The sequence below is a fragment of the Lepidochelys olivacea genome (genome assembly GCF_965140295.1).
Source record: "Lepidochelys olivacea isolate rLepOli2 genome assembly, chromosome: 22".
NCBI classification, from domain to species: Eukaryota; Metazoa; Chordata; order Testudines; family Cheloniidae; genus Lepidochelys; species Lepidochelys olivacea.
In genome coordinates this window covers 4,499,350-4,526,528 of record NC_140432.1, presented here as the reverse complement: position 1 = coordinate 4,526,528, position 27,179 = coordinate 4,499,350, and the positions used below count along the sequence as shown (strand labels likewise).

The window sequence follows — 27,179 nt, the reverse complement described above, 5'->3', positions numbered from 1 at the left end:
CCTGCTTGCTTCCCAGGCTTTGTGCATTTGTATACAGGTGTAAGCAGCGTCAGGATGAGCTCCACCCTGACATCTGGTGGTGAGGTGTGGCAAGTTGTGGAAAAGAACTTCAGGGGCTGATCTCATTTGCATAGGCACACCCACCCCGCCTAGCATGAGGCCATAGCTGCCCAAATGGTCACTTTGGCTGCTGTGGGATCCCCAGTGTCTCTGTTATTGGGGCAGGAAGAATAAATTGTTATTACCCTGATTATGGGAACTGTGCTTGGAACCGTACTGGGCCTTTTGTTATGATGGGACTCGCCATCAACTGAGCAGCACTCGCTAGGCAAGGGACATGGGTTCCAAAACTCTGTGAATAGAGAGAGAGAGGGACTGGGGGGTAAGTATTAATACTTGGTGGTATGGGTATCTTGGTGAGGGCCTTACATGCTAATTGCACTTCTTCCTCTCTCCACTGTGGAATATCAGAGCTAATTTTGATTCCATTAGGAGTCTAGTTACAGGCTGCTGAGCTCACTTTGGGCTAATGGTGCACCAGCACTGAGGCTCCCCTACCACAAGCTGAAATCACCTAAGAGCTGAAATCACTGAGTGTTGTGTTAGGTAGCGGGGGAGCCTGAAGTTCTATGGTGGAGCAGTTTGCGGGACGGCCGGAGTGCCTGGTGGACAGGCTGGTGGAGCCGTTCATGGGACGGCAGGAGCGGCTTGTGGGATGCTGAGCGAAGCAGTTCGTGGGGCGGTGGGCGGAGCGGAGCAAAGGCTTATGGAGCTGTGGGGCGGTCAGCTTCAGATCATGTAAGGTGCCCCTTACCTCTCTCTCTCTCTTCCCCCCCCCAATCTCCACCCAGGATGGGAGGTAAAACTCTGCAGATAAACTTTCGAACTCTGGGGCTACCCTGACCAGGGACAGAGACTTTTGGGCCACTGGACTTTTGGGACTTTGGATGATTTGGGGTTACTGGACTCAAGAACCAAAGGGAAAGGACATGCCCCAATTTGCTTGGGGTGGGTTTTTTGCTCATGGGTTGTGTTATGAATCCTGTTGGTGGTGTTTCCCCAACATAATGCCACATTGTTTCTCTCTGTTATTAAAAGGCTTTTTGCTACACTCAGACGATATGCTTGCGAGAGGGGAAGCATTGCCTCTTGGAGGCACCCAGTGGGGGTGGTATATATTTGTCCCAGTTCACTGGATGGGGGCTTGAGCCGGTTTGCATTGTGTTATGGGAATGGATCCCCTAGATATTGAACCCAGCCCTTGTTGCTGCCAACTCTGACGGGCAGAAGGGTTACATAGGCACTTGAGATAACCCGCTGATCACCCTTTGTTCTCAGGATGAGGCAGGAGCCCTCCCCTCTCACATGCTCCTGCTCGTGCTTCCTCCCGGTATCCCGCTTCCCCACTTACCTCAGGGCTTTGGTGTCCTTCCTCCGGTGAACCTAGTTTAAAGCCCTCCTCACTAGGTTAGCCAGCCTGCTTGCAAAGATGCTCTTCCCTCTCTTCGCTAAGTGGAGCCCATCTCTGCCTAGCACTCCTCCTTCATGGAACACCATCCCATGGTCGAAGAATCCAAAGCCTTCTCTCCGACACCACCTGCATAGCCATTCATTGACTTCCACGATTTGACGGTCTCTACCCAGGCCTTTTCCTTCCACGGGGAGGATGAACGAGAACACCACTTGCACCTCATACTCCTTTATCCTCCTTCCCAGAGCCACGTAGTCCGCAGTGATCCGCTCAAGGTCATTCTTGGCAGTATCCTTGGTGCCCACGTGGAGAAGCAGAAAGGGGTAGCGATCCGAGGGCTTGATGAGTCTCGGCAGACTCTCCGTCACATCGCGAATCTTAGCTCCTGGCAAGCAGCAGACTTCTCTGTTTTCCCAGTCAGGGCGGCAGATAGATGACTCAGTCCCCCTGAGGAGAGAGTCCCCGACCACCACCACCCGCCTCCTTCTCTTGGGAGTGGTGGTCGTGGAACCCCCAACCTTAGGACAGCGCATCTCATGCCTTCCAACTGGTGGAGTCTCCTTCTGCTCCCTTCCCCCAGACGTATCATCTGGGCCACTCCCCGCAATGGTACCTGTGGAGAGAACATGAAAATGGTTACTTACCTGTATCCGCGTTGCTGGTACATGGACGTTCCCCCTTCTTCTTCTGGAGGTCACATGCTGCCAGATTTCTTCACCGTCCTCCTGTCCGCGCTGCGCAGCATGCTCTGAATCTTCAGAACCTTGTGCCCCTCCCGCACCCCAAACCTCTTATCTCTGGTCCCACCACAGAACCTGCAGCACCAGCTGGAGCCCTCACCCCCTCCTGCACCCCAATCCCCTGCCCCAGCCTAGAGCTCCCTCCTGCACCCTGAACCCCTCATTTCTGGCCCCACCCTAGAACCCACACCCTCAGCTGGAGCCCTCACCGCCTCCCGCACCCCAACCCCCTGCCCCAGCCTGGTGAAAGTGAGTGAGGGTCAGAGAGAGCGAGCAACGGAGGGAGGGGGGATGGAGTGAGTGAGGGTGGGGCAGGGGGAGAAGTAAAGGTGTTCGGTTTTGTGCGATTAGCGAGTTGGCAACCCTAATAGCGCTGCCCACTTCTTGTTTATAATGTCACCTGAAAGTGAGAACAGGTGTTTACATGGCACTATTGTAGCCGGCATCTCAAGATATTTACATGCCAGATGCACAAAAGATTCATCTGTCCCTTCATGCTTCAACCACCATTCCAGAGGTCATGCGTCCATGCCGATGATGGGTTCTGCTTGATAACGATCCATAGCAGTGCAGACCAACGCATGTTCACTTTCATCATCTGAGTCAGAGGCCACCAGCAGAAGGTTGATTTTATTTTTTGGTGGTTCGGGTTCTGTAGTTTCCGCATCAGAGTGTTGCTCTTTTAAGACTTCTGAAAGCATGCTCCATACCTTGTCCCTCTCAGATTTTTGGAAGACACTTCAAATTCTTAAACCTTGGGTTGAGCGCTGTAGCTATCTTTAGAAATCTCACATTGGTACCCTCTTTGCGTTTTGTCAAATCTGCAGTGAAAGTGTTCTTAAAACGAACAACGTGTTCTGGGTCATCATCCGACATGGCTAGAACATGAAATATACGGCAGAGTGCAGGTAAAACAGAGCAGAGGACCTACAATCACATTCTTTTTTAATGAGCATCATCAGCATGGAAGCATGTCCTCTGGAATGGTGGCCGAAGCATGAAGGGGTATACGAATGTTTAGCATGTCTGGCACGTAAATATCTTCCAATGCCAGCTACAAAAGTGCCATGTGAATGCCTGTTCTCACTTTCGAGTGACACTGTAAATAAGAAGAGGGCAGCATTATCTCCTGTAAATGTAAACAAACTTGTTTGTTTTAGCGACTGGCTGAACAAGAAGTAGGACTGAGTGGACTTGTAGGCTCTGAAGCTTTACATTGTTTTATTTTTGAGTGCAGTTATGTAACAAGAAAAATCTACATTTGTAAGCTGCACTTTCAGGATAAAGAGATTGCACTATGGTACTTGTATGAGGTGAATTGAAAAATACTGTTTTACAGTGCAAATATTTGTAATAAAAAATAATTATATAAAGTGAGCCCTGTGCACTGTGTATTCTGTGTTGTAATTGAAATCAGTATATTTGAAAATGTAGAAAATCATCCAAAATATTTAATAAATGCCAATTGGTATTTTATTGTACAACAGTGCGATTAAAACTGCGATGACTTAATTTTTTTGTTAATTGTGTGAGTTAACTGCAATTAATCAACAGCCCTATAAATAATATATGAATTGATTATTCTCACAGCAAAATGACTGACCAAGTATTATTATTTTATCAACTACAATTGGCTAATAACACAGTAAAAGCCTCCTGATTGGTTAATAGTTTAGGCTGGTTAATAATCCAGTCACCCAGTGTTTCAATAACATGTGCTGCAAAGAGCCACAGGAGACACATTAAAGAGCCCCTCATGGCTCCCAAGCCACAGTCCGAGTGTCCCTGGTCTATGTGCTCCAGCCCCAACGCCTTTGACTCAGAAATGGGCTCTGTGCAGAAATGCCCATGCTGCACTGACGCTCCTGCTCCTGGCAGGGCTAATCTTCTGGGCACCAGGCTGCAGGTGGCCAATTATGGCCCATGTTCATGCTGTTTCCAGTGGTGCTGGGTGCTTCTGGTTTGGTGGGTGCCCAGCTGAGCTCTGGGCCAGAGGGAGGCCCCAGGACATGGTGATTTTGTTTTGCTCTGTAAAAGCCGTGTTGCCGACTGATTACAAGCCCTCTGGCCAATGCTCTGGTCATATGGACACTCGCTGTAATACATGGCTACAGTCTGGGACTGGTGTCCGGCGGACTGAAGCCCCTGGGTTCATCCAGCACCTCAAGCCAGGCCTCTGCCTCTCCACCAACCAGCTTGTGCCTCACCCTCAGGAGGGGAGTGCAGAACAACTGGCCTTGTGGTGTGACTCTTGTGGTGTGACTCTTGCTGAGAACCGCCTGCCCCCCGCCCCCTCCGGGTTACACCAGAGGCTGAGAGTTTGAGCTGCTTATTGTGCAGGAACATCACCGACTGGCTCAGACTCAGCATCGAGGAGCGGGAGGAAAGATCAGTGGAGCAGCAGCCAGCCACCTGAATTCAGGCCAGTCTGCAGGCTGCGTGGCTGCAGGGTGGCCCCCCTGTGCCATGGCTGCTCTGAGCGCTCCAGCCAGTTGATAGGTTCCCTCTCGTTCCATGCCTATGACGGAACATCCCGTGCTGTTCTCAGCCCCACCTGAGCTCACCTCCAGGCCGTTCAGCAAGGACTGACAGGTGTGGGATACGCAGACTTCGCTCTGAGCAATGCACACTGGGAGTTAGCGTTTGCAGAGTTATAAACTGTTCTGAAAACAGCTGGCTCACAAAAATGTTCCCAGAGCTAGTTACCGTGTTTGTAACGTTCTGGGTTCCAGAGGGGTGCCAAGAGTAGGCCAGTAAGTCTAGCCGTGATGTGGAGACAGGCTGAGAGGACAAGACTACAGAGCTCAGCTGGGCAAACTTTTTCAGAAAAATAGATTATTCACTGAAAAACGCCGTTTCACAACAAATCTGATGTGAATTCACCGACTCGTTCTGGCCAAAAATCTTATTTGGGGGGCTAGAATCACAAGGGGACTTTGGGACTGTTCACAAAGTGGTAGTGGAGGAGACTCGCACTTGACAACGTTTAGCCCCGTGGTTAGGGCACTCATCTAGCATGTGGGAGACCCAGGTCCAAGTCCCCTCTTGACCTGCTGTGGAGCAGGGAGTTGAATGTGGGTCCAGCCCCCAGGCGAGCACTCTAACGGCTGGGTTCTGGGGCTCTTACACGGGCCCGTTGAAGCTGTTCCACTTTGGATAAATAACTAAAGAGCCAGTTGGGCAGCTCACCTCCCAGATGAGTGCCCTAAACACCAGACCATAAAGTCATTTATTCTCTCACTCTCTCTGGCCCAGTGACTAGTTCCTGCACGGTAGAACAGCACCAAGAGGAGAGATTGAGGGATCCCCACCTTAGAGCAGTCATTTGCCTAATGGTCAGGAAGCTCCCCGCAGTGCTTGGAAACCCACATTCAAAGCCCTGCTCTGAAACCTGAATGCTGGTCTCCCACATCCCAAATGCCCTAAGACTGGAGATAGAAGTGGGGGCTTTCCAGCTGGTTTGTGCTGGTTTGTCTTTTAAAAATTGCCAGAAACAAAATGGTTTGTGTCAAATGAAAAGTTTCCTTGGCTCCAAAGCAGACTTTGCCAATTCACCAAAAACTTCAGAAGTTTTTGGATATGGTTTGGATCGAACCACTTTTTAAAAAAAATATTTTTTGGACCTGCCAGTGAACTGAAAAATCAGTGATTTGCCCAGCTCTGCTACACAGGTTATGGGTCTGCTCATCTGCTTGTCTCAGCGATCACTAACTGGGAGTCCGCTGGGAAGCACCAAGGGCCTGATTTTCATTTGTACCTATGGCAAATATCGATCTCAGCTGAGGATGGGCTGCTCAGCTCCTCTGCACGTGTGAAACCTACGATTATAAAATTTGGGCACCACGTTTAGGCACAAATTCTCAAGTGTTACCACAAATGTAACAGAGCATGAACTTCTCTCCTAGCCACTCCCCCCTGCAAGGGGGGACTTTCACTGTTGCCAACTCTCTCAATTTTATCTTGATAATTGATGATAATTTACTGTGATAATTGGTGCATGTCTTTGCAATAACCACAGTCTTGTAGCAGGTAAGCCTGATACCAGTTGGAATGAAAAACAATATCCGTGAAGGAGTAATTCCATTTGGTGCTGCTGCTTTGCAGCTAATTCTTAGTTGAGCAAAAGCTCTGCCCCCTGGCATTTCCTGCAGCTGTGCTGGCTTCCAGACATCTTGGTCTTCCAAGCCTCTGGGTGCAGTCAGTGCTGCCAAGAGGAGGACTTTGACTCTAAGGCACACCTCTGTCTGCCGAGGCATCCGCACTGAACATTCAGGTAGAATGGCCACCTTCTTCAAACTTGCTCGTTGGAATGTGAGGACAATGTGCTCTGATATGCTAAATGATCTGGAGGAGGCCAGTGACAATAGGAAGTCTGCCATCGATGTAGGCCATCTCTTTGAAACCAGACTAACTACAGGCTCTCTGTACCAGAGGCATTATATTTTCTTCTGGCACAGAAAAAGCAAACAAGACCACCATGAACATGGGGTGGGTTTTGCAGTCAAAAATGCAGTAGTATCCCTGGTTGAATGTCCCATTGCAACATCAGAATGAATTGTACCACTAAGAATATCTGCCCCAGGAGGCTTTGCCAACATCATTAGTATATCTGCTCCATCACTCTCCAGCTTTGAAGAGAAGCACTTGTTCTATCAGCAGGTTGACAGTGCCATCAGCAAGCTACCACTGGGCAAGCAACTCTGTCTAGTGAGAGACTTCAACACCAGAGTCAGCTCAGGTCACAAGATGTAGGTGCTATGCACTGGCCACCATGGAGGGGGGAAAATGAACAACAATGGGCAAAGGCCGGAGCTCTGCACCCCCGAGGACTGTGCATGACCGATACCTACTTCCAAGGCAGTCTCTTGCTGGACGGTCTTGTGGAGACACCCCAGATGTAGATGTTGGCACTGACTGAATTTAATTGTCACCTGCAGAAAACATCTACAGGATGTTCTCCAGACTCACGGTTTTCACAGTATGTGGCAATATATGGCTTTCACTATGGAAATTCCATCATACCCAGCAAAACTGTTGCCCATGTATTAACATCAACAACACAAAAGACCAAGAAAGATGTCTCCAATTTACTGCAAATCTCCTGTAAGCTATGTCACCAGTTGCACTTCTCCTGAATGCTGATGCAGCATAAATACACTCAGAATGAACACACACATAGCTGCAATGGTAGCTTTTGGTAAAAAGACTGTAGAAGATAAAGGCTGCTTTGACGCATATTCTGAAGAAATGCTTCCAGTTATTGAATCAAAGTACACAGCATATCTGCACCATGGCGGGAACTCCTCTCCTGAGAGACGGGCTAACCGCAGAGTGGCCAAAGAACAATGCAACTAGCAGCAAGGCAATGTGCTAAATCATACTGGCTCGATCTGTGTGAGAAGACACCTCCTAGATCTCCATTCTCAATGGATGCTTGTACGTATGATGCAATCAAGAAAGCAATAGGTCCGTCAGCCAAAAAGGCTGCCTCATTCAAATCTCTTAATGGAGACATCACCATTGACGGGAGCAAACAGATGCAGTGATGGGTTGAACACTATCACGAAATCGATTCATGTGAAACCACAGTCTCTGAAGCAGCACTAAATGCAACCCCCAAGCTTCAGGCCACCCAACAGCTTGATACAGAACAGTTTAAAAATAAGCTAGTGCAGCTACTCACCTTCCTAGCAGCAGGAAAGGCAGCGGAAAGAGATGGAATTCCAGCTGAAGTACTGAAACAAGGGCAAGTTGCGCTGAAACATCCACACAATGTCTTGCTTGGCTCCTGGAGGGAAGGAGGGGCACCACTGACATGAAGGACGCCAACATCACAACATTGTATAAAGCAAAAGGAGATCGTAGTAATTGCCACCACTACTGAGGAATTTGTCTCCTCGCTCTTGCTGGAAAGGCATTTGCATAGGTCTTTCTCAACACGTAAGTTCTGGCTGAACAAACATATCCACAGAGTCAGTGCAGCTTCCATGCTGGTAGATCTACTATCAACATGGTCTTCACACTAAGGCAAGAATAACATCAAGAACAAGGAAAACCTCTCTACTTTGCCTTCCTAGATCTTACAATGGTGTTGACCTGGTCAGAAGAACAAGCCTTTTTCAACTGCCAGAGAGAACTGGTTGCCCCCCAGTCCTCCTCAGTCAGATTCAATTCTTCCATGATGGCATGAAGGCTACGCTCTAGTATTAAGGTGATCAATCTGAGAGATCAGAAATGTCCTGTAATTTCGAACAGGGATGTGTTTTGGCACAACACTCTTTGGTCTATTCTGTCTGCTACTTTGTCATGCTTTCTCCTCTCCATACAAGATCAAATGGGAAAAACTCTTCAATATTGCACACCTAAGAGCAAACAACGAAGTCCAACACCTGCTGATAAGAGAATTTATTTCTGCCAGCAATGCAGGACTCATCCCACAAAGTGAAGAGGTGCTTCTACAACTTTGTAATAGCTTTTCGCTAGCTTGTGACACATTTGGACTAACCATCAGTCTAAAGAAGACAATGAATATGGTGTGTTGATTGCACCAGAAGTTTCAACAGCTAACACCACACTAAAAGTCGTGCCACAAGGTTCTGCTATCTAGCATCAACTGTATCAGATAACTTATCTCTAGATGAAGAGTTTAAATCTCACATCAGGAAGGCAGGTCCTACCTATATTTGGCCAACTGACTAAGTGTGTGGGGGATAACAGGAAACTAACACTGACCACCCAGGTATGGGTTTGCCAGATGTGTGTTTCAAGCATGCTGCTTTATGGTGGCAAGACCTGGACCTCCAACAACAGGCATAAAGAAGACTAAACACCGTGCACAGCCATTGTCCATACTGTGCTCTAAATATTAAGTGGGAAAGCAGAGTTCCTGACTCCGAAGTAAAGCAAAATTGCCAAATCCAATCACTAATCTCAAATACAGACATCTCCGTTGCCTTGGTCTTCTGCATCAGACGGATGATGGACCCATTCCAAAGCATCTCCTGTATGGAGAACTTGTGGACGCTGCAAGGCTACTGGGCCGGCTTAGCTTGATGTTCAAGGACATTTGCAAGAGGGACTTGGAAATGTTCAAGATCTACACTGCAAGCTGGGAAGATACAGCTAATAACAGGCTGCCCTGCAGCACTGCGCTGTGCCAGGGAGTCAAATAGGCTGAAGAGAGGTGTTTGAGAGAGGGGAAAGCAAAGAGGAAAGCATAGCAGGCCTCAAGGAGAACGGTTGCCACTGTTTTGATATTCTTCTTAAAGCCCTAGCTCCTGGAGTCAAGTGATGGCATGAGAATCTCAGCCTTCATGTTTAAATGAGTAAGTTTCTAGCTCACTCAAGGTTACTTTCTAAGGCCACGGAAAAGAGCCCAATATGTATTTTTTTTAAAATCTCATGATTGTTTGAGGCCAGCTCATGATTTCTGAATGTTTGAGGTTGGCAATACTGCATTTTTAACATCGTGAGTGGAGGAGATTCCTCTCCTGGTGGGTGAGATGCCAGATGAGCAGCACAGAGGTCGGTGCAAGGTTATAGCATCATCTGAAAGGCTCATCTGATCTAGTGAAAACGTTTTTCCTAATATCCAATCTAAACCTCCCACACTGTAACTTGATACCATTACTCCTTGTTCTGTCATCAGCTACCACTGAGAACAGTCTAGATCCATCCTCTTTGGAACCCTCTTTCAGGTAGTTGAAAGCAGCTATCAAATCCCCCTCATTCTTCTCTTCCTCAGACTAAACAATCCCAGTTCCCTCAGCCTCTCCTCATAACTCATGTGTTCCAGTCCCCTAATCATTTTTGTTGCCCTCCGCTGGACTCTTTCCAATTTTTCCACATCCTTCTTGTAGTGTGGGGCCCAAAACTGGACACAGTACTCCAGATAAGGCCTCACCAATATTGAATAGAGGGGAACGATCACGTCCCTCGATCCACTGGCAATGCCCCTACTCATACATCCCAAAATGCCATTGGCCTTCTTGGCAACAAGGGCACACTGTTGACTCATATCCAGCTTCTCGTCCACTGTAACCCCTAGGTCCTTTTCTGCAGAACTGCTGACGGGCCATTCGGTCCCTAGTCTGTAGTGGTGCATGGGATTCTTCCGTCCTAATGACAGGACTCTGCACTTGTCCTTGTTAAACCTCATCAGATTTCTTTTGGCCAAATCCTCTAATTTGTTTAGGGCTCTCTGTATCCTATCCCTAGCCTCCAGCTTATCTACATCTCCTCCCAGTTTAGTGTCATCTGCAAACTTGCTGAGGGTGCGATCCACACCATCCTCCAGATCATTTATTAAGATATTGAACAAAACCGGCCCCAGGACCGATCCTTGGGGCACTCCACTTGATACCAGCTGCCAACTAGACATGGAGCCATTGATCACTACCCATTGAGCCCGACAATCTAGCCAACTTTCTATCCACCTTATAGTCCATTCATCCAGCCCATACTTCTTTAACTTGCTGGCAAGAATACTGTGGGAGACCGTGTCAAAAGCTTTGCTAAAGTCAAGGAACAACAGGTCCACTGCTTTCCTTTCATCCACAGAACCAGTTATCTCATCATAGAAGGCAATGAGATTAGTCAGGCACGACTTGCCCTTGGTGAATCCATGCTGACTGTTCCTGATCACTTTCCTCTCCTCCAAGTGCTTCAGAATTGATTCCTTGAGGACCTGCTCCATGATTTTTCCAGGGACTGAGGTGAGGCTGATGGCCTGTAGTTCCCAGGATCCTCCTTCTTCCCTTTTTTAAAGATGGGCACTACATTAGCCTTTTTCCAGTCTTCCAGGACTTCCCCGGATCGCCATGAGTTTTCAAAGATAATGGCCAATGGCTCTGCAATCACATCCGCCAACTCCTTTAGCATTCTCGGATGCAATGCATCTGGCCCCATGGACTTGTGCATGTCCAGCTTTTCTGAATAGTCCCGAACCACTTCTTTCTCCACAGAGGGCTGGTCACCTCCTCCCCATGCTGTGCTGCCCAGTGCAGTAGTCTGGGAGCTGACCTTGTTCATGAAGACAGAGGCAAAGAAAGCATTGAGTACATTAGCTTTTTCCACATCCTCTGTCATTAGGTTGCCTCCCTCATTCAGTAAGGGGCCCACGTTTTCCTTGACTTTCTTCTTGTTGCCAACATACCTGAAGAAACCCTTCTTGTTACTCTTAACATCTCTTGCTAGCTGCAACTCCAGGTGGGATTTGGCCTTCCTGATTACACTCTTGCATCCCTGAGCAATATTTTTATACTCCTTCCTGGTCATTTGTCCAATCTTCCACGTCTTGTAAGCTTCTTTTTGGTGGTGAAGATCAGCAAGGATTTCACTGTTAAGCCAAGCTGGTCGCCTGCCATATTTACTTATTCTTTCTACACATCGGAATGGTTTGTCCCTGTAACCTCAATAAGGATTCTTTAAAATACAGCCAGCTCTCCTGGTTCCTCCAGCCCTGGCTATAAAGAGCAGCATTTCATTGGCTAGGATACTTCTGCATGAGCATCAGACCCAGAACACCCTGGCACCCTCACACCCACCTGCAAACATTCTGCATAGGTCCAGTATTAAACCCCATTTATAACTGGAGCCTGTAATTACAAAGGTGGGATAGGCTCTGGCCCCACCGCCAGGCTGACACAAGGCACTGTTGGCCTGGCAGGACAGAACTGTGGCACTTTGTTATGCAGGGTCCAGAGGGCATGACACAGGCAAGGGTGTCAGGGCCATGGAACTCTGCAGGCCCTTTCGTCCACAGATAGGACCAGGCAGGAGCCCCCCTCTTTGAACACTGCATTTCTCTGGCACAGGTATAATCAGGCTTTGTATCCCAGCTACAGGGACAGAAAAGAAAGGAGTTGTGACAAACGAAGAAAGGCATCTAATTTAACTCTATTTGCCCTGCAGCTCTGAGGACAAGTTCAGCACGTCAGTGACTTTTCCCCACTTCAGAGAGTTTAAAGGCTAAAGAGGACACAGATTCCTGCCTTCTCACCCTCACTCATTTCCAGCATGGAACCAACATTTCACTCTTTGGGACCAGCTGGGTTGTTAACGTGACAGGAGAGACCTTAGCAGACTGGCTGATGTTTGGGTTTTGCATCACGGACTGGGGTGGGAATTGCACACATTTTAGTGCTCTATTAACTTAGGGAGAGGTTTGAGTTCAGTAGCAGTACAGTGCGGGCAGTGCCCAGCAATGCAGCCTAGCCCTTTGTCTGAACGCAGTGGGAAGTGAGGGGGCGGGATAGCTCAGTGGTTTGAGCATTGGCCTGCTCAACCCAGGGTTGCGAGCTCAATCCTTGAGGGGGCCATTTACAGATCGCGGGGCAAAAATTGGGGATTGGCCCTGCTTTGAGCAGGGGGCGGGACTAGATGACCTCCTGAGGTCCCTTCCCACCCTGAGATTCTATGAAGCGTGCCCCATCAGGGATACAACGTTTCCCAGAAGATAGAGCCTGCAGGGCGCCTGACAGACAGTGCAAACAAAGCCCTGGATGTTTGTGAGGCTCAGATACAACAGTGATGGGCGCCCCATGGAACTGCCTCATCAGTGCCAGGTTTGGATGGTGGCAGCAGGTGAGACAGGGCCGCACACTGAATGTCTCTGTCCCTTTCCATGCATCTCCAACCCCCTGTCCCCAGTCTGGCCTTGTCCCATGCATTCAGACTTCCCTGCGGCCCCTGGCCCCCAGTGCTGCTGGGCATCGCAGGGAAGCAGCAAGCACAGGACAGAGAGTCTACCTGCTCTCAATTCCTGTGCCCGATGCCACACTGAGCCCCACGGACCAGGAGGAGCATTTGCAGGAAGAGCCCGGCTCAGCCTGGCAGCCCTGAGCTGGAGCTCGCTCTGTGATGGACTGTTCTGAGATTTCACTACTTGTCTTAACAGATGCCTGGTGAGCATGTGCAAACGGTGATTTTCAGATGCTAAATCTGGGTATTATTATATGGGGGCAGCAAATGCCATTTCCCTGACCCAAAGGCTGCCGCCCTGCCAAATTTCAAGTCCCTGCTCCAAAGCACCGTCACACTAGGGCTTCTCAAAGAAATCACGTGTAGGAATTTTTTAACATGGACTAAACAACCAGTGCTAACTACTGGGGAGTTTATAGGCTAACTTCAGCTGCAGAACGTATTATCCCAAGAGAAGATCACAGAAAGTATTTGTAAGCGTTAGTACTGAGACAGTATCATTCACTTCTCATGCACTGGGAGAGGGTAAGGATCTCTACAACACTTGTGCCTTGCACTGCGGCTGCCCAGAGGGAAGGGTGAAGTGGCCATACAGTGGTCGCTTGGCACCTTCTTTCTGCCACAGGAAGGCGCTGTGTGGAGGGCAGTGGCGAGAGTGGTCTACGCTAGGACTAAGGAATGGACCACGGGATCTCTCCAGGCAGTCAGTGTGCAGGGGCTGCAGTTCAGAGACTGGCCCAGTGGCCTCAGAAGGCTGCACTGCCATGCCATGCTCTAGCTGCAGATGGCAGGTGGATTTCACCTACACTTCACCCACAGAGAATCGGAGAGTGGCTATTTCAGATACAGTGAGAAGGCAAAAGCCTTCTAAAAGATCGGCCACCCCAGAGTGGGAACCTGGCCACCCCAGAGTGGGAACCTGGCCACCCCAGAGTGGGAACCTGGCCCCACACACCGTGGGCTCTGCACATGCAGATAATTACTGCTTTTATGCAACCCTGAGAAAACACAAGTAGTTATATCATTTGGTATCAGCAACTACCAATTACTCAGTCACTTCCTGTAACAATTAACTAATCTTAGTAATACAGAGCAATCACCAGTAAAGGGCTTTTCATTGGATTTAAACGTGCCCTGCCTGAAATCACCATGATGTGTTCCCCGTGTGTGCCAGGCTGGAGAGTTTCTGCAGCACGTGGAATGGACAATGGCACCACACGAACTGTATGCCTTCCCTCACATGTCCGCGCCGTCGGAATACTTACTATACACCGTCAGCTTTATCGGGACACTGCGCCCGCTACTAATGGGGTTTTCTACCAGACAGCTGTAAATGTCATCATCAGACATGAGGACTCTTGTGATGGTGAGCACCTTCTGATCGTGGGAGAGCAGCAGCCGTGAGTCGTTGCTGAGGGGCTTGCCGTCCTTCAGCCAGGTGTAGGTAGGCTTTGTACCATTCTCGTGGGAGCAGTTCAGGGTGAAATACTCACTGAGCTCCAGCACGGTGGATGATGCAAGGACAACGTGAGGCTTTGAAATTGGAACTAGAAGAAAAAGAAAATAAAAACACTTCTAATGAGCACTAGGAAAGAGACGGCACCTCCCCGCAGTGTTTCAACCCCTGCCCCTGCTCCAATATCTTTCCCCATTCCTGGCCTGAGGAGAAACTGGTGTAGCCAGCAGCAGAGTCCTGCTCATTGATTGCACTTGGCCATTTTCGGGTTCTTTGGGGTTTTCTTTCAGACTCAGTGAACGCTCTGACTTTGCTGCAGGCAGTGCCAGATGCTAGGGAGGCAGAATGTGGCAGCCCTGACGATAAAACCAACCCCCCGACAATCAACCGTACTGCAACAAAGCCACGAAAGAGTCAGGGGGTCTGGCCATGGAGGAGCACTGAAGAAGAGTGAATCCCCTTGTCCTCCATGCTCAAATGACTGGGACTCAGCAAACTCTGACTGCAAAGCGCTGCTGAGTTTTCTAGCAGTCCTCCCATGTCATTATTTGTCTGCACCCAGAGACCCCAAAGGAGAGTGGAGCCATATTGTGCTGGGAGGTACACAGACACTTACTGGAAGAGACAGCTCCTGCCCCAAAGAGTTTGCCCTCTAATAGACAAAGGGAGGGTCATTCTCTCCCCATTTTACAGATGGGACCTGAACCCAGAGAGATTAAGGGACTTGCCCAAGGTCACACCGGGAGTCTATGACAGAGCTGGGACAGAGCACAGTGCTCCGGGGTCCCAGCCCAGCACCTAAACCACAAGGATGTCCTTCCTCTCCGTAGGGGTTAGCAGGCGTGTTTGTGAGTCTCTCCCATAAACCCTCGTCTCCATCTCATTCCGCCTTGCAGCTGTTTGGCCACGGCCCTCTGTCCCCAGCTGCTGCCGGGATTCCATTCACGGTGTACTGGTAATGGCAAAAGCCCCTTGACCTGTTAATCAGCCGGCTGAAATCCCAGCTCCTCGTACTCAGGGAGAGGTTTCCCCTCCCACACTTGGTGCTGGGAGGCAGTGACATTAACCAAACACTGGTCTGTGGCAGCCACAGAGGCCCCATGCCACGGCCCACCCTCCCTCAATCACCCTGTCTGACATGATGGGTGACAGGGACAGGAGCTAAGGAAGCTCTCACTAGAGGAGGGTGCTGCCAATCCAGAGCGAGAGCGCTGCCCTACCCAAGTGGCTGGCAGGGCTGGCAGGAGGAGGCACCAGCTTAGGGGAGAGCACATCTGGATGTTGCTGGTGGAGACAGCAGGCCCAAATACAGCCTGAAGCCAGGGCAGGGGGTTGACTCAGGGAGCAAGCCGGGCACATGGCCACAGCCAGGCTGGGAGAGGGGCCCCATGGAGGCCTGCCCGGCACAGCCATGACGAGGCCAGATGCCTGGCAATGCAGCAGGGACCGCGATTCACACTGCAAGTCCCTGCAGCAGGAGGTGCCTAGCTTGGGGCTAACAGACCAGAGCTGGGGCTGTTTGAGCTCTAAATCAGGTTTGAGAGCGTCCCTCCGTAGCACAGGGTTTTACATTTAAAAATGACTACAAACCTGTGTGCAGCCAGTAATACAGGCAAGGACTGTGTCTTCCATTGTGTTTGTACAGCCCCTAGCACAGTGGGGCCTGATTGGGACCTATGGACACTACCACAATCCACAGGTTAAATAACAATAGAGCTCCACAAACTGAGTGATTGCACAAATAAGCGTACGTCACTTGTTCTTAATGTGGATCAGCTCATATGGGGATCTTGCTAGCAGCTACAGCTGATCAAAATGAATTTCCATTCTGCAGGAAACTTGGACATTTCAAAATCTGTTTTCATTCCAAATTGGACTGAAAAATGTTTTCCAAATTTCCGGCAAAACAGAATTTCTGCACATTTCCAGTTTCAGAAAAATTGCATTTCAGAATTGTGAAATGTTGCTTAGACTGTTAATGGTTTGTTCATGTTTATATTTTTATTATTTTTACATTATTTCATAACGTCTCTGGTCGGAGCGCGTAACGATTCATGTCCAAGTGGCAGACTATTCCATTCATTACAGCACAAACGGGAGACACTACAATCGAGAAAAAAGATAAGATGGTTCAATCTGTACCAAGTGGCAGCTGCCTGCAAGAATCTTAGACGTACATAAAATAAAAAGAACTGGATATTTCAACTGTTATGCCATAGTACGGCCTGTGAGGAGTAGTAGGAATTCATATTATGCACTGCTGCTACGGAAACGAGGAAAACCTATAAAATAAAATTGAAAACAAATGTTTGGAAGTCCCTGAGATTAAAATGTTTGAAAATGGGAAAGAATATGGCAGACGACATGTTTTCTGCGGGGTTTTGTCAAAATGTACACATTTGACACAAACAGTATTTGGCAAACCAGCACGACCAGCAACATGCCTATTAATTGTCACAGGTCAGAGCAACTGCACCTACATTCCCCCCTCTAGGGCCCACCAAGCGCACCCACCCTCGGGCTTCCAGCTCCCCAGGCATCACATCTCTTGGGCAGAGCCCTGTGTTTCTCTTCCTCCTGACAGGCATATTTCCAGGCTGCACAGTCCCCTGCCTATATTGTGAGTTCCCCAGCAAGCCAAACTGTCTAAGCAGGCCTGCTTTGCCTTCTCCTCAAACAGTGTAATTGCCACGGTTAAGTTAACACAGGGCTCTTTCTAAGCATAGTTATTCTTAAAGTGAAAGCATTATAGAGAAAACATGTTACAAACAGTACAAGAACCTACAAATAAACTTACCAGAGATCACCCCTCAAGGGCTCAGACAGGTAAACAGTCCTTCAAACAAAATTTTTGTGTGGCTACAAGCTCAAAACTCCTTTTTCTCAGAACAAGAACAAATGCAAAGCTTAGTCCCTCCTTTATACAGTTTGGGGTTTGATATGGGAATAGCTAAGTCCTAGACAATGGGTTTCTCCTCAGGGTGTAGTTTCCAAAGGACGGGGTTTTGCAGAACCGGAGGAGTTACATTTGCGTACGCCTCCCCCTAGAGATTTTTTGGGGAACCCACTGAATTTTAAAACTTCACCTTGTTTCAAATAGTCCTTTGAAGCTCCCAACACTTTTCAGTGTTTACATTAGTCAGGTCTCCTCCCTGGAGACGTCACACACAATCCCACAATAATATGTGGACATTTGCATTTTCCAGACAATGACCTCCTAAGATACTTCAACTTAAGTCAGTAAGGTTTGTCCACGATATTGCAGGACATTGCCATAGCCGTCATGCTAATTACAAGACTTCTCTTGGACTGGATATAGGAAACTAAACCTTCCTGGAGGCTCCTGTGAATGATCAGTACTGAGACTAGAGAGAGCACTCCGTATACCCTTTTGAAACCACCAGCTTTCCATAGTCTGATCAGGTGCGATCCTGGCCCCGCTGAAGTCAGTGGGAGTTCTGAGGTCATTGGGGCCAGGATTTCACCCATATGACCGGATGGAGGACAATGGGACTCAGCAGGAAGCTTTGCACTTGGTAGCGTTTGCAGTGAGGTAATGTTATTCTGACTCCTAGTTGCCTAGCTGTCACCATCTTCAAGAAATAAGGTCATGCTTTTCGGTGCTCTGGAGTTGCTAGGTCCTTTGTCTCTGGCGTTTCTGAAGTAGTAAATAAACTAGAAATCTAATCAAATGTTGAATAATAGAGCTCCGCAGCCTGAAGGCAAACAGCACATTCGAGCACTGTTGCACAGAGCTGTCTGTGCATTTGTGTTTTGTAGAGGGCCGGGAATATCACCAAACAAACAATGAATTCTAACAAGGGTTGCTTAGCAAATGAGAATGATGAATAATGAAAAGCACTTTGCGTTTTTAGTGTAACACGTGCTAAGGGCAGGAAGCTTGTCCTGCTGCAAAGCCAAACAGTTACTCCATAAGAACATATGAAAGGCCAGACTGGGCCAGACCAAAGGTCCATCTAGCCCAATATCCTGTCTTCCGACAGTGGCCGATGCCTGGTGCCCCAGAGGGAATGAACAGAACAGGGAATCATCAAATGATCTGTCACCCATTGCCAGCTTCTGGCAAACAAAGGCTAGGGACACCATCCCTTCCCATCCTGGCTAATAGTCACTGATGGACCTACCCTCCATGAGTTTATCTAGTTCTTTTTTAAACCCTGTTATAGTCTTGGCCTTCACAACATCCTCTGGCAATGAGTTCCACAGGTTGACTGTGTGCTGTGTGAAGAAACACACCTCTACCCCAATATAACGCTGTCCTCGGAAGCCAAAAAATCTTCCCGTGTTATAGGTGAAACCGCGTTATATCGAACTTCTTTTGGCCTCGAGCATTTCCGTTATTAATAGTCAGCAAATCATTTTTGTCAGAACTAACACGGTGTATGCAGTAAATAAATCTGTTCTACAATGGTTAAATTGTATCTCCTTTCTTTAATTACAACAATTATTTTGTAAAATTTGCCCACGCCTAATACAGGGTTTGATATGGGAATAGCTAAGTCCTAGACAATGGGTTTCTCCTCAGGGTGTAGTTTCCAAAGGACGAGGTTTTGCAGAACCGGAGGAGTTACATTTGCGTACGCCTCCCCCTAGAGATTTCTTGGGGAACCCACTGAATTTTAAAACTTCACCTTGTTTCAAATAGTCCTTTGAAGCTCCCAACACTTTTCAGTGTTTACATTAGTCAGGTCTCCTCCCTGGAGACGTCCCTGATTTTTTACATCAGGGTTCAAAACTGTATGGAGGGCCAGGTAGGTAAGGTTGTGCCTCCCCAAACAGCCTGGCCTCACCCCCTATCCGACCCCCACCTACTTTCCACCCCCTGACCTACCCCTCAGAACCCCCGACCCATCCAACCCCCCCCACTCCTGTCCCCTGACTACCCCCTCCAGAGATCTCCCCATCCCTAATCACCCCCAGAACCCCACCCCCTACTCAACTCCCCTGCTCCCTGTCCCGTGACTGCCCCGACCCCTATCCACACCCCCGCCTCCTGACAGGCACCCCGGGACTCCCACACCCTATCTAATGCCCCCATTCCCTGTCCCCTGACCGCCCCACCCCCAGAACCTCTGAACCATCCAACCCGCCCTGCTCCCTGTCCCCTGACTGCCCCCCGAGACCCTCTGCCCCTTATCGAACCCCTCAGCTCCGGCCCAGCACCCTTAAAATGCTTCTCAGAGCAGCATGTCTGACACGCTGACGCGCTGATCCCAAGAGCGCTGCTTTACCGCGTTGTATGCGAACCCGTGTTATACCAGGTCGCGTTATATCGGGGTAGAGGTGTACTTCCTTTTGTTTGTTTTAAACCTGCTGCCTATTCATTTCATTTGGTGACCCCTAGTTCTTGTGTTATGAGGAGTAAATAACACTTCCTTATTCACTTTCTCCACACCAGTCATGATTTTGTAGACCTCTATCATATCCCCACACAGTGGACTCTTTTCCAAGCTGAAAAGTCCCAGTCCTATTAATCTCTCCTCATATTGAAGCTGTTCCATATCCCAATCATTTTTGTTACCCTTTTCTGAACCTTTTCCAATTCCAACATATCTTTTTTTCGATGGGGAGACCACATCTGCACGCAGTATTCAAGATGTGGGCGTACCGGGGATTTATATGGAGGCAACAGGATATTTTCTGTCTTATTATTGATCCCTTTCTTAATGATTCCCAACATTCTGTTAGCTTTTTTGACTGACGCTGCACATTGAGTGGCTGTTTTCAGAGAGCTATCCACAATGACTCCAAGATCTCTTTCTTGAGCGGTAACAGCTAATTTAGACCCCATCATTTTACATGTATAGTTGGGATTATGTTTTCCAATGTGCATTACTTTGCAGTTATCAACATTGAATTTCATCTGCCATTTTGTTGCCCACTAACCCAGTTTTGTGAGATCCTTTTGTAGCTCTTCACAGACTGCCTGGGATTTAACTATCTTGAGTAGTTTTGTATCATCTGCAAATTTTGCCACCTCACTGTTTACCCTTTTTTCCAGATCATTTATGAATATATTGAATAGGACTGGCTGCAGTACAGACCCCTGGGGGACATCACTATTTACCTCTCTCCATTCTGAAAAACTGACCATTTATTCATACCCTTTGTTTCCTATCTTTTAACCAGTTACCAATCCATGAGAGGACCTCTTATCCCATGACAGCTTACTTTGCTTAAGGGTTTTGGTCAGGGACCTTGTCAAAGGCTTTCTGAAAATCTAAGTATACTATATCCGCATGCTTGTTGACCCCCTCAAAGAATTCTAGTAGATTGGTGTGGCATGATTTTTCTTTACAAAAACCATGTTGACTCTTCCCCAACAGATTATGTTCATCTATGTCAGGGGTCTCAAACTCCTGGCCCGCGGGTCATCTGTGGCCTGAGAACCCCCCCAGTGTGGCCCGTGGGGCTCCAGCAATTTTGGGGCCAGGTCTCTCCTGGCAAACTAGAAGTGACATTTCCAGGCATCAAGTCACAGGGCAATGTTTCTTCTGGCGTGACTGCCCTTGGAGTATAGCATTCAGTTCTGGCCACCTTGGTACCAGAAAGACAGTGACAAGCTAGAGGGAATCCAGGGATGATCAATACTCATGATCAGAAGCCTGGCAGGTGTGAGTGAAAGATCCAAATGGGCCAAACTCACGCTCGGTGTAACTCCAATTAAATCAGGGATAGACTTGGCTTGATGTGCATAGCTTCCCTAAACAATGACTAAAAGTAGGGAGAAGGGGACATAATGGGTTGCAAGTATTTAGGACGATGTGCGAGAGCAAACCAGGAATAATGGCACTGAGCAAAAAGTACGGCATGAGTAGCACAGAGCCATTCCTGGGCGGGAGGCGTGTGAGGGCGCGGAACGGCCTCCTGGGGGAAAGGCAGAAGCTCCACTGCTTGGGACTCTTGACAGCACAGAAGAATAGAAACTCTGGGAGACAACACTGCACACTCAGGGGAATTGGTTTGTACAGCACCTAGCACAATGGGCCCCGCAGTTGGCTGGCCCTTAGGCATTACCGTAATAAACATGATGGACACTAATAATAACTGAATGAATTTTTCTATCCATCACTCCTCTGACTCTCTGACATGGTGCCCAGCACGATACCTGCATTGCTTATAACACCCTCAACCCCAGCCATTCAATTACATAGGCAAGTGTGTCACTTGCTAACTATGGCGACCTTAAATGTAGAGCCCTGCGTATCCACAGATATCTGCAGAGATCCACATCCGCGGATGCAAATATCCATGAACCATTTTTGTGGATTGCAGATCGGACGCGGATACAAATTTTGTATCTGTGCAGGGCTCTACTTAAATGACCTGGGTAGGAAGGAGAATAGTGAGGTGATAAAATTTCACCAGGTTTCACCCCTCCCATCCCTCTGCCAGAGGCTTCTGCTGGCCCCTGAGTGCCTTCCTGTGGTCACTGTGTAAGAGTGTTATGGAACTTCCTAACCAGGGGAAGACGGTTTCACCTCACAATCTGCAGTGACCTCAAAGAGGGAGATTCCAAAGGCATGGAGAGCAGTCAGGTGCCATCTCCCATTGTAAGATATATGGGACTACCTCCTATTTATGCTATTGAACCACTCCCCCAAAGACGATAGCTGACTAGTGTGAATGACACCCTACATGAAAGCCTTGTATAGTCAACGCCCATTGTCTGTGCTTGGCCTCCAATAGCAGAAGGCTGCAAGAATCCATGTCTGTGGCAATTTCTGCCAGGAAATCCCAGGTGCCAGTTGCATCTGCAAAATTGCACAAGATAACAATGGAGTTTCAAGAAAATCCAGGTGCTTGGGAGTGTTCCCATTGTGACAAGCCAGGTCCCTACAGCACAGTGCGGTGGTGATAACACCAAGAGTGACATCTGTGTGGTGCAAAGAGACCTGCAGACCATGACTGTAGGCACAAGAATGTGACTGTGGGGAAATAAAAAAGGGCTATATTTCACGCATCAAGTACCTCTGAACTACTGCTGATGTCTTACTCCTTGTCTGGCTACAGTACTGAATCTTCTTCATATCTTCTATGGCCAGAAGAAATCTGGACATGGACTAAGCAACATGTATCCATGGCCATGACTTGAGAATCAATGGCACCACATCCATGTGGGTTTTGCTGGTCCTTTCAAAGCCCAAATTAATGGTGTTACATTTGCAAATGAATTGTAACTCTACAGTTTCTCTTTGAAGTCTGTTTTTGAAGTTTTTGTGTTGAAGGATGGCTACTTTTAAATCTGTTATAGAGTGTCCAGGGAGATTAAAGTGTTCTCCCACTGGTTTTTGTATGTTACCATTCCTGATGTCTGACTTGTGTCCATTTATCCTTTTACGTAGAGACTGGTTACATGATACAGTTCTGCAGTGACCTGGAAGCCTACTTTCGCCGTCTCCGACTCAAGGAATATTTTCAACACACCACTGAACAGTGTACTGACCCAAAGGAATCCTCCTGCCAACACTACAAGAAGAAGAATTCTGTGTGGACTCCTCCTGATGGTTGAAATGACAGACTGGACTTCTACAGAGAGTGCTTCCACAGACGTAAACAGGCTGAAATTGTGAACAGCTTCACTTGCCCCATAACCTCAGCCGTACAGAACACAACGCCATCCACAGCCTCAGAAACAACTCTGACATCATAATCAAAGGGGCTGACAAAGGAGGCGCTGTCGTCATCATGAACAGGTCAGATTATGAACAGGAGGCTGCCAGGCAACTCTCCAACACCACGTTCTACAGGCCACTATCCTCCAGTCCCACTGAGGAGAACCAAAAGAAACTACACCATCTGCTCAAGAAACTCCCTGCCATAGCACAGGAACAAATCTACCGAGACACACCCCTAGAGCCCCAACCAGGGGTATTCTATCTGCTACCCAAGATCCATAAACCTGGAAATCTTGGACGCCCCATCATCTCAGGTACTGGCATTCTTACAGCAGGATTATCTGGCTGTTTGGACCCTCTCTTCAGGCCCTACGCTACCAGCACTCCTAGTTATCTTCGAGACACCACCGACTTCATGAGGAAACAACAATGCATTGGGGATCTTCGTGAAAACACCATCCTGGCCACCATGGATGTAGAAGCTCTTTACACCAATATTCCATATGAGGATGGACTACAAGCCGTCAGGAACAGTATCACTGATGAGGCCACAGCACCCCTGGTGGCTGAACTTTGTGACTTTGTCCTCATCCACAACCATTTCAGATTTGTGGACAACTTATACCTTCAAATCAGCGGCACTGTGATGGGTACCCGCAGGGCCCCACAGTATGCCAACATTTTTATGGCTGACTTAGAACAACGCTTCCTCAGCTCTTGTCCCCTAATGCCCCTACTCTACTTGCGCTACATTGATGACATCTTCATCATCTGGACCCAAGGGAAGGAGGCCCTTGAAGAATTCCACCATGATTTCAACAATTTCCACCCCACCATCAACCTCAGCCTGGACCAGTCCACACAAGAGAAACACTTCCTGGACACTACAGTGCAAATAAGTGATGGTCACATAAACACCACCCTATACCGGAAACCTATTGACCGCTATACTTACCTACATGCCTCCAGCTTCCATCCAGGACACATCACACGATCCATTGTCTACAGCCAAGCCCTAAGATACAACCAAATTAGCTCCAGTCCCTCAGACAAACACCTACAAGATCTTTATCAGGCATTCTTAAAACTACAATACCCACCTGGGGAAGTGAGGAAACAGACTGACAGAGCAAGACGGGTACCTAGAAGTCACCTACTACAGGACAGACCCAATGAAAATAATAACAGAACACAACTGGCCATCACCTACATTCCCCAGCACATCATCAACAATCTACAACCTATCCTGGAAAATGATCCCTCACTCTCATCGACCTTGGGAGGCAGGCCAGTCCTCGCTTACAGACAGCCCCCCAACCTGAAGCAAATACTCACCAGGACCTACATACCACACCACAGAAACACTAACCCAGGAACCAATCCCTGTAACAAACTCCGTGAGGTAATAAAGAAACTGTTTTATGCTGGCTTGGTAAATCTAAGTATTGGAATAGCCACCAGCTTTATGCGGATTGTCTGCCCCATTCTTTGCAGTTCACCCTAATTGAGTGACCACAGCTGGCTCCCCACTAGGACCCCGGTCACAGAAGGTTTGTCCAAGCTGAAGTTCTCTGGGGCATTGAAGAGTGGCATGTTGATGAGATCCTGCAACCCGTGTTGTTTTGTTCCTTCTGTAAGCAACCTTTGATGCTGTTTTCCTTCTGTTTCTGTTCTTCTCTGGTACTACTTTACTCCTGGCACTGTGCCATGTATTTCAGGTACATGGGAGGTTGCAGACCGCTACTAGTAGGTCAAGCTTCTGTACCAGATATAGACTGGCCACAGAGCTTCCTTCTCTGGTAGATACACCAGAAACTTATCTTCGATAAGATCCTTTAAAGCTCTGCCAGGAATCACTGTTGTGAGCTTAAATAAGCTCCACACATCACTACCTACTGGCTGAAAAATATAATGCAGTTTAGTATTTCATTACAGTCTCCTCCACCACGAGGCCTGCCAGCGAATCGCTCCCAGCTAGGATTGCCAGCCCTCCAGGTTTGTCCTGAGTCTCCAGGAATTAAAGATTATGTCATGTGATGAAACCTCCAGGAATACACCCAACCAAAATCAGCAACCCGACTCCCAGCACGAGTCTCGTCCGCCTATTAAAAGGGTATCTTGGCCATGCAACACCATCTCTGTGTGTAGCGCATGTTGGACTGGCTCTGTCTTGGCGCTGCCAGTGCTAAGATAAAATTAGACAGGCCAGCCATTAACACACAGGTGATCTTCCTGGCAAGGCTTGATTTATAGACTGGAGTAATCTCTCTGCTACGCCACTGCTAACTGACTGGCACAGTGAGGCGCTGATACGGCTCACACCATTCATCTTCATCAAAGCTTCAATCTCATGATCACTTACTCCTAGTTCTGGCCAACCACGAAGACTTAACATTTCACGTTACTTCTGTGTGATAATACTGTACAGCCAGTAAGTGTAGAGGTCATCGCATAGGTCTTTGATGTAGCATCTGTGACCCCCCAAGAACCTACCCACAGCTATTCAAACAGCAAAGCAGTCTGAGCTCGTGAGACAGCAAAACCAAGAGCAACTTGCCAGACTGGAAAAACAAGAAACTAGCTTAGAATTTGTCGACAGAGCCCGCAAGAGTGCTACAAGTCATTACCGTAAGGCCCCTGGGGCAAGGAGAAATAATTCCCAGGCTGAGAGGGATGAATTCCAGTCAGACATCAAAGCCCTGCAGCCTAAATGCACAATATCTGGAAAAAATCATACCCCAAGAGATGATGCACATCCACCCAAAAGCACAAGGTGTAATAAATGCACAAAGTATGGACATTTTGCAGTTGTTTGCTGAATCAAAGCAATAGGGAAATTGGCTTATATTACAGACAATCAAGAGCCATTGTTTCTGGGATCTATCACATGTGATGACACAGAGTCTGCCTGGAGAGTGAAACTGAATATTCATGGAAAGACAATTGACTTTAAAATAGACCCAGAAGCAGACCTCACAGGAGGGACTTAACATAACCTTCAACACCTCCAGAGCTGAAGTCACCTGACACAGCTCTGACTAGCCCTGGAGTTTTTCTGACTTACATGGGCCAGTTCACCACAGAAGCAATTTAAAAAGACAAAAGCTTTGCATTCAGGGTGCATGTGATCAAAGGATCAAAGACCAACAACCTTCTCAGCTGCAGCATGGCAGCTGTGATGGGTCTGGTGAGAAAGGTGGGAAATGTACAAACACCTCTACCAGACAGAGACTAGCAGCAGATTTATACAAATCCAGAGCCCATCATTATCTGTTTTTCCAGGTATATAGAAATAATGTACTCACAAGACATAACATGTCACAGTGTTATCAAGAAGCTGAAGTGCACTTTTGATCATTTCAGTATTCCAGAACATCTAGTGACGGACAATGGACCATAATTCATTGCAGCAGAATTTAAGTCATTCAGAAGGAAATATGATTTTAATTGTATTACTAGCAGCCCACATTACTCAAAAGCAAATGGAGAGGCTGACAGAGGTGTACAGAGAGCCAAGAAAATCCTACAGCGGGAAGACCCATTCCTTGCTCTTCTGAGTTACAGATCAACACCAATAGCGGCTACTGGATATAATCCAGCACGTGGGGAGACAACTCAGAAATACTGTTTCAACTCTGAAAAAGAATCTGTCTCCAAAATGTCCAGACATGAAGAAAGTAGCCAAACTGGATGAAAAGCAAAAAGAGCTTACACACACTTTTGCAACAGAGAACTGTTGGGTCCAGGACCTGGTGACTGTGTTCATGTCACACTGGATGGAGAAAAAGGATGGACAACTTCGTCCTCATGAAGAAAAATAATTCAGTGCCCAGATCACATGTGAGCAAGATCGACAGTGGAGAGTTCAGCAGGAACCATCCACATCTACAGTTTGTTCCTTAGAGAGAACAATCCACAGAGAAAACTCTACAGCTGGTGGATGCAGAACCAGGAAAAGACTCAAGGATTCCAAACCAACCGCAGCCAGTCATTAACCGGTAGACTGCCAGATAACCAAGTTGTTATGCATTCAGGGCATATAATTAGAAAACCAGTATGGTTCAGCGACACTTAGCAGACTGATCTGTGCTGCACTTCAAAGATAGCACGATAGTGTAAATATTGTAAATGGTAGGAATGTAGGACTTAAAGGGGGAGATGCAATGAAACAC

General features: G+C 47.9%; 1 protein-coding gene across 2 annotated transcripts in view; it reads right to left on the bottom strand.

The window, feature by feature from the left end:
• The window catches only part of HEPACAM (hepatic and glial cell adhesion molecule), a 76,326-nt gene that overhangs the window by 14,269 nt on the left and 34,878 nt on the right, over positions 1-27,179 (bottom strand). For both annotated transcript variants that reach the window (XM_084611789.1, XM_084611788.1), the window contains one exon: positions 14,178-14,459. In XM_084611789.1, the coding sequence (XP_084467915.1) occupies positions 14,178-14,459 (282 nt within the window). The remainder of the gene's footprint in view (positions 1-14,177; positions 14,460-27,179) is intronic.